The sequence below is a fragment of the Epinephelus moara genome, chromosome 24 (assembly GCF_006386435.1).
Source record: "Epinephelus moara isolate mb chromosome 24, YSFRI_EMoa_1.0, whole genome shotgun sequence".
NCBI lineage: Eukaryota > Metazoa > Chordata > Actinopteri > Perciformes > Serranidae > Epinephelus > Epinephelus moara.
The window spans coordinates 12,554,509-12,563,379 of record NC_065529.1 but is presented as its reverse complement, the minus strand read 5'-3'; the positions used below and the strand labels follow the sequence as shown (position 1 = coordinate 12,563,379).

The 8,871-nt window shown below is 40.0% G+C and overlaps 1 protein-coding gene across 1 annotated transcript in view; it reads left to right on the top strand.

Moving 5' to 3' along the window:
• LOC126385619 (histone H3-like) overlaps nt 1-7,747 on the top strand; it is a 23,322-nt gene extending 15,575 nt beyond the window's left edge. The window contains exon 2 of the mRNA XM_050037428.1: nt 7,279-7,747. Within this exon, the coding sequence (XP_049893385.1) occupies nt 7,279-7,590 (312 nt within the window). The 3' untranslated portion in view covers nt 7,591-7,747. The remainder of the gene's footprint in view (nt 1-7,278) is intronic.
• The last annotated feature ends 1,124 nt before the right edge of the window (nt 7,748-8,871 follow it).

The following is an 8,871-nucleotide window of genomic DNA, read 5'->3' as shown; positions in this document are numbered from 1 at the left end:
CTCCACTACTCAACCAACGGCTCTTTTAAGAGCCACCCACTATATCTTTAAGAGCAAAGTTGTCTGATTACTACTTCAAATTATTAATCCATTGTTGCTTGTGCTGCCAAAGCCTCTTGTTTGCACTTCACTGTAAGAAGAAGAGTAAGCTGACACATGTCGACTTGTGATTTGGCATCAAAAACTTTAAGAAAGTGCTGGTTTAATCTTTACAGTGTATGAGCACAAGGCAGAAATATAAACTTTACCTGGATTGCATCATGTGCAGTATTGAGCAACATCAACACAACTTAACCTGGACACAGTGTCATTAATTCAACTAAATGTATTTATAAAGCACATTTTAAAAACAAGTCACCACAGTGCTGTACAAAATAGTGATGGGAATTCCGGCTCTTTTTAGAGATCCGGTTCTTTTGGCTCGGCTCACTAAAAAGAGCCGTCTCTTTTGGTTCCCAAGTGGCTCCTCAGATTTTTGTTGCTTAAATTAATTTATTATTAACAATAATATAAAATGTGTAAAATAAATTACTAATGTCAAAAAAAAAATACATTGCATCAAATGTTTACTATTTATATGACATTATATACTCTCACTCACAGAGTGCTACAAAAAATAAATTATAAAGTACAAAAAAACTTTTAACTGTTAAACTTTTAGCTTTTTACTATTTTTACTATACTATTAAACACTTAAGAATCTTAAACTTGTAACTATTTACAGTGAAACAACAGAGAAGTTTACAGAAACACACAACAGAATATAACTAAAGCTGCAGCAGTTGCAGTAGACACACTGATGGATGAACAGTTCTCATGTGCCTGTGCAGGTTGTTTGGATATGAGATTTTAATCTTGCAGACTCTACACTCTGCCCTTGTATTGTCAGTGTAGTTGACATGATTCCAAATTTTACTGCTTTTCCTGCTGTATTCATTTTCTCAACTTTTTTTTTTTTTTACCTTTCCAGCATGTTGTCTCTCTCTGTCTCCCTCCTGTTCATGTGCTCACTGTGCTGTGTGTGCCTGTAACCCCTCCCCCTTCTGCTCACCTAGGACACACAGACGACACCACACATATTGACCAATCACGTGCAGCTTGAACAGAAAAAAACAAACAAAAAAAAAACCTAAAGCGGCTTCCAATCAGGAGCCGGCTCCCATCGTTCACTTCAAAGAGCCGGCTCTATGAGCCGTTTTGTTTGCGACCGACACATCACTAGTACAAAAGGACTAAAATCCTAAGAAACACATACATAGGGGAGACATAATTGTCAGGTACACAGCTCACACATTATAGACACAACACACACAGGCACACAATAATGTGGATTGTGGACATGATGGCAACAAACACTTGCAGATGTGTGCAAAATGCCCCCCCAAAAATATTATAAAAGAATCCTTGCTAATTTCAGCAGCTATTTTAAGCACATATAGATGGTTGATGACTTAGGATTTCCTACATACAGACAACCCATGTGTGTCTGCCAGCTTGCTTCAGGCTCAGCAGTAGGGAGGAGACAGGGTCAACTCAGGGTTTCTTATAGAAAACCTGCCAGCGAGCAGGTTCAGTTCACAGAGTCAGTTGCCATGGTGATTGACTCACAGTTTAACTTACCTCTCTGTCTGGAACTGAAAACCCAGAGTTCCCTCATTTCAGGGTTAACATACTAAGTTTTCACTAAACCCGCTTTCTGGAACACCTCCAGGTGTCCTCTTCACCTGTGTCGCTGTCCGAGGTGCTGAACTGACACCTACAGAGCCGATCTCTGTTCAGGGAGCTCATTTTACCTCTATGACACATATCTCAGGTGTCACGTCTTCACGTCACAGTCACGTCAGTTTTTAATACAGTGCCCTCTGAGGGGTCAAAGGTCACAGCCATTCAGTGTTGGTTTTTAGCCTTGTCCCTTACATGGAGAGAATTCTCTGGAATCTCTGAATCTTTTGATGATATCTTAGATTGTTGATGAAGAAATCCCTAAATTCTTTGCATGTTGAAAATAGTTGTTCTCAAACTGTCGGACTGTTTGCCCACACCTGAGCCTTTTTAAGACGCTACTTACTAATGAACCTGTTTTTACCTGTTGAAAGTTTCAACACATCTGAGCATCCAACAACTTCCCCGTCTTCTGTTGCCTCTGTCCCAACATTTTTGGAACATGTTGCAACATCAAATGCAGAATAAAAAACAATTTATCAGTTTGAACATTAAATATCTTATATTTGGACTGTATTCATTTGAATATGAGTCAGAAAGAATTTACAAATCATTGCATTATTTTTTATTTACATTTTACAGTGTCCCAACTTTTTTGGAGTCGGGGTTGTTCAGGTAGTTGCACTTTATTTCAATATTTACATTATCTGGTACTTCATACTTTTTTATGAGATCAAAAATAAAGATTTTGGAGCACTTAGAGACAGAAAAACAACTGAAAATCAAACTGAGCAACAAAGCAAACGTGGCACACAGAGCTTCTGGAAGCCAATAATCCTAAAAAGAGTGGGACAGCATGAAATCAATGACAGGATAGATAAACAGATAAACCCATCGTTACGGACAATGAACTGCATTTTGCCAGTGATCTAAACACTTTGACAGATTTGAATCAGTGCAATAAGTGCACTGAAATACTTAAAGGTATAATACCTGCTGCTTCACACAGAATTATCATCAATGTTGAAGATGTCAGGAAAATGCTGAAGTGTACGAATACCAAGAAAGCTGCTGGACCAGATGATTGTAGCGCCTTTCTTTTGAAGAGCTTTGCAAGTGAGCTGGCTCCTGTGTGGCAACCAATTTTTCAGGTGTCTAGACAAACACACTGTTCCTCTGTCACACATAAAGCCTTTACCTAAAATCCCATGTCCAAAAGAACCTTAGGATTTCTGACCAATCACTCTTACCTCAGTGATTATGAAATCTCTAGAAAGGTTCATATCATTTCCAAGCATTTAGATAGACCTCACACCTATGCAAGAGCTATCTTTCTAGATTTTTCATCTGCCTTCAGTACGGCTCAACCTGACCTTTTGGTCTCAAATGGTTCAGCGGGGGTTAAATCCATATTTGATTCACTGCTATGCCTCTTTCCTCATGAACAGAGTCCAGATTGTTATTGTGAACAAAACCCTTTCCTCTGCCATCAAGACCAGTGTTGGGGCTCCCCAGGAGGTTGTTCAGTTTGATTAGAGATTATGGATAAAGATCTATAAATTGTATTATAGGGCAGAATATTAAGTTTTTCTTCAGAAGTATTAACTTCATACCATCAGAAAGAGACTACAGAAGAGGATTATCTGGTGGTATACATGATAGCATGATTAATATTATGATATGATGCATACAATTATAAGTGATGAATATAGAGCGCAGGTCGGTCTTGAAGTCCTGAGCGATCTCCCTCACCAGGCGCTGGAAGGGCAGCTTGCGGATCAGCAGCTCGGTGGACTTCTGGTAGCAGCGGATCTCTCTCAGAGCCACGGTACCGGGCCTGTAACAGTGAGGCTTCATCACGCTGCCGGTGGCCAGGGCGCTCTTACGGGCAGCCTTGGTGGCCAGCTGCTTCCTGGGGGCTGATTCTGGATGTGTTAGTTTACTACTCAAATCTGTTCCCAGAAGCATTGCGCTTAACGATAATTTTCTGTTAGGAGAAGTCAAAAAAGAGGAGGTGATTCAGGCTATCCAACAGTTGAATGTAGATAAAAGCCCTGGTCCTGACGGTCTTCCTACTGAGTTTTATCAGTTATATATAGATGACATGTTAAATCTCCTCACACTTATGTTTAATGAAGGTCTGCACTCTGGTACTTTTGGTGACTCTTTTTATGAAGGCGTGTTACACTTATTATATAAAAAAGGAGACAAGACAGATATAAATAATTACAGACACCTGACTAATGAATACAGATTACAAAATATTAAAATAAAATAAAAAAAATGAATAGATTAAATGATATTCTAGGTGGGGCGGCACGGTGGTGTGGTGGTTAGCACTCTCGCCTCACAGCAAGAGGGTTGCCGGTTCGATCCCGGGCGTGGGAGCCCTTCTGTGCGGAGTTTGCATGTTCTCCCCGTGTCAGCGTGGGTTCTCTCCGGGCACGGGTTAATTGATAACTCTAAATTGTCCATAGGTGTGAATGTGAGCGTGAATGGTTGTTTGTCTCTATGTGTCAGCCCTGCGATAGTCTGGCGACCTGTCCAGGGTGTTCCCTGCCTCTCGCCCGATGTCAGCTGGGATAGGCTCCAGCCCCCCCGCGACAGTCAAGAGGATGAAGCGGTTAGAAGATGAATGAATGAATATTCTAGGTGATATTATAGAAAAAGAACAAATGTGCAATTAAAGGACGTCTGATGTGAGACAACTTGTGCATATTGAGAGAGACTCTACAAAAACAAGACTTTCATTATCAGGCTGGATCAAAAGAAAGCCTTTGATTATGTCTAATGATTTTATTCATATGATCACATGTCTGTATAGAAAGTCATGTGTCCGTATAAATGTTAATGTTGTACTTTCTGATTCTTTTAACGTAGAAAGAGGTGTAAAGCAGGGCTGTCCACTGAGTGCTGCTTTATATATCTTAGCGATTAGCCCTTTAATCAAAATAATAAATGCTGACCCTTTGATATCTGGTGAACTTAATAATAGTTGCAATGTTAAAACAATGGCATATGCCGATGACGTTACCGTTATTATAAAGAATCAGTTAGAGATGGATATTTTAATTAATCATTTGTGTCTTTATGAACTGGCGTCTGGTGCTAAATTAAACAATGAGTTCAAATAAACACAAGGAGTTTGTGCTCTAGAGAAAGGATCAGCACTCAGTGAATAACCTCCTAAGCCCTATGATAAGCTATTATGGCAAGGCTTAACTATACAGACCAGTGAGCAGTGATAACTAACATGTCTTTGGGGTCATCGGGTGGGAACCTCCAGGAGGCTAGACAGTGATCTCTGGCGTCCCAGAGACACTCCCCTAATGCCAGCTCTCACTGCTCCCCGCACCAACCCAATAACCTCCTTTACCTTACTTACACATGGCTTTCTCAGCCCAAACAGCACTGCCACCTTCAACAAACTCAGGCTCCGTACATGCGAGCTCCAGGTAGAAGCAGGACTGATACTACCTTTCCTAGCACATTCACCATACTCTATTTCACACGCTACATAGCATAACTACAATATAAGCTAAAGTTAAAGGAGCTAAATGAACTCACAGGATCAGCAAACACACTCACCTTGCCGCATGGCCTCAAACAAAATGGATTCAAATAGGCCACTCCCGCACTTAAATACTTCCTCTTCCTGGATTACTCTCTGTAATAATGATTGTAGTGAACGAAATTGGGATGAAAAACTGAATTTTGTTAAAGAAGAAATTAATAAATGGAGAAACAAAGGTACTAAGTATAAATCTAGAATTAATATAATGAAAACATACATTCTATCCAAACTCCTCTTTCTTGCTAATACATTTCCACCAACTCCCAGCATATTAAAACAATTAAATAAACAATGTGTGAACCTGGTCTGGGGAACCACCAGAGAAGTGACTAAACGTGAACTTTTGTTTAAAAGCAGACAGTATGGAGGCCTTGGCGCCGTTGATTTGAGCGTTAGATTGATAATTGCTTTTGTTAAAAATGTGTCAGCGGCCAACTCAAGAAAAGCACCCTGGGTCGGTCTTGTTAAAAACTGGGGGGAAAAACGGGGCAGTGCAAGACAACACCCTTATTATAAATTACTATATTCAGATTTTTTATATGAACATAGATGTGTACAAATAAACTGGGTAAGTGATGCAAGTAAAATAATTTTTAATAAAATAAATGATTTTAAATATGGTGGTGTAATTAAATATAAAAATATCTTAATAATAAATGACAAGAGATACTCAGAGAGCATCAGGGACGTCCGCTGGCTCATTTCAGGAGCTGTTATGTCACAACCACAGAATGTCCGATGATTTACTGTAATGAACAAGAGACACAACAACATCTGTTAATTGACTGTTATAGATCCCAACAAGTGTGGAACATTTTACATGGACTTGTTCTATCTTGTGACATCAATTACAAGTCAGTAACTTTCGGACTCACAACAGAAAACATCCCACAGAAACACAAAGAACTGTATCAACTGGTCATTATTATCACTTCATACAAACTTTGGAAAACCAGATGTGCCATGTCCCTCCAACAGACTGTTATAGATGGAGACATGGTAATAAAACACATCAGGCTGACCTCCAGAGGAGAAGGACATTAGACAAGAATCAAACTCTTCCGTGGAACATTTTGCACTTTTAATGGACTCTAATATGTGCACCTTGTTGCCTACTTGCACTTTATTATTGTAAAGTGTATTTTTTGTGAGTCAGGGGTGTTGTCCTGTCTGATTTTCTGTGTTTTGGAACATGTTTTGGTTATTGCAGTGTATTTTTTTGTATGGAATTCAATAAAGTATTTTTGTAAAAAAGAAAAAGAAAAAGTAAAACCACCGGTAAAGTCAGAGCCAAGGCAAAGACCCGCTCCTCTCGTGCCGGCCTTCAGTTCCCAGTCGGCCGTGTTCACAGGCTGCTGCGTAAAGGAAACTATGCGGCGCGTGTCGGTGCCGGAGCCCCGGTGTACCTGGCGGCGGTGCTGGAGCATCTGACCGGAATGTAATATAATTAGAAAATTGGGTTGCAGAAATGGATTAATTGTATGTAACTATATACACATGTAAGAAAGGATTTTGCTGTTTACTGTCTCAGTACCTGTTGGTGGTTGTTGAATATGTGAGATACAGATAACTTAGATTTAATTTATATTTAACTAAACTTAACAAGTTTGTTGTGATGAAAACTGTAACAGCAGCCAACATCAAGTGTCATCTGGAGAGAAATCCAGTTGACTTCAGGATATAAAGATTGAAGTTGACTGTACAGTTACATATCCTGCTATGACTCTAATGGATTTGATACAACCCACAAATGCAGTTTACCAGCTGAGGAGCGCTGTCACTTGTGTTTATGAGCCTGTTTTCATTGTGAGAGAATTTTCACATCAGGAGGGAGAAACTGGGGCTGATAGATGAGTCATCTATTCACAGTAGAGTGGTGATTTCCTGCTTCTATTGTGAGGGCGGAGGGTTCATCAGTTTCTGTTCTTAGGGGGAAAACCGGTCTCCACCCAGCGGTGCTCAACTACGTCCGCAGAAAGCATTTATGTACCGATACTTTCTTGCCGAGTATCATCAGTCGGAACAAACTAGATTCAGACAAGATGAGTGGTCGTGGCAAGGGAGGCAAAGGACTCGGGAAAGGAGGCGCTAAGCGTCACCGTAAAGTTCTCCGTGATAACATCCAGGGAATCACCAAACCCGCCATCCGCCGTCTGGCTCGCCGCGGCGGTGTGAAGCGTATCTCCGGTCTCATCTACGAGGAGACCCGCGGTGTGCTCAAGGTCTTCTTGGAGAACGTTATCCGTGACGCCGTCACCTACACCGAGCACGCCAAGAGGAAGACGGTCACCGCCATGGATGTGGTGTACGCTCTCAAGAGGCAGGGCCGCACCCTGTACGGCTTCGGAGGTTAAATCACTGCCTCATCTCACCTCAACACAACGGCTCTTTTAAGAGCCACACACATCAACCAAAGAGCTCGTTTCTGCTAATGTAACAATATTGAATAATACACACGTATGTCCTTAAAATACATTTCCGTTCACAAATACTTGGACAAGAGAATAATGTCTATGGTAGGTCTATGTAATGCACCAAAGGCCAAAAGAGTTTTGAGATGTATTATATTCATTTTTATATATATATTTTTTTTTAAATGGGACAATATGCATTAACCTCCTGAGACCCGGAAGAAAAAAGTTTTGATAATTAGATTTTTTTTAGAAGTATTGTAGTTGAAAGAAACACGTTACAGCAAAAAAAATCATGAATGTTATTTATTTGTTTTGTATCAAATGTCCCTTTCAGTGGACATCGGGTCTTGCTTGGTGTAAATTTTTTTCTAACAGATAAATTACATTTTTTTTCATTTCCTGAACACAGATTAATCCAATTTCTTTTCATTTCATGAGCATTTAAAACAGTTAAATGCATTCAATAAAAAAATTCAATAAAAAATGTTTACAAAAAAACAGTCAGATGAAGGAAACACATCTGAACACTAAAACATCATTTTAAGAACATCTCATTGTGGAGCTTTTTAAGTAAACTGCATTCTGCACACTTGACAGTCACCTAACGCTGGGTTTAGGTCACATCACACACAGCACTAACAACAGATCAATCAATTTTATTTATAAAGCCCAATATCACAAATCACAATTTGCCTCACAGGGCTTTACAGCATACGATATCTCTCTGTCCTTAGGACCCTCGCAGAGGATAAGGAAAAACTCCCCCCCAAAAAACCCTTTAATGGGGGGGGGGGGGGGGGNACCTAACGCTGGGTTTAGGTCACATCACACACAGCACTAACAACAGATCAATCAATTTTATTTATAAAGCCCAATATCACAAATCACAATTTGCCTCACAGGGCTTTACAGCATACGATATCTCTCTGTCCTTAGGACCCTCGCAGAGGATAAGGAAAAACTCCCCCCCAAAAAACCCTTTAAGGGGGGGGGGGGGGGGGGTAGAAACAGATCATGCAAGGTATAACAGGAAGCAGTTTTTTGTCTTTGAAACACACAAAAACATGTTACATTTGATACACTTCACAATTTCGGAAGTATGGAAATTGGTTAAAAACAGAAGTTAGCAAGTCCCGCTGTCCCCTACAAAGGACATTGAATAAAAGTTGTGTTTTGACAGAGTTGAAAATATTGTACATTTCTGAAATCTTACTAAATTGA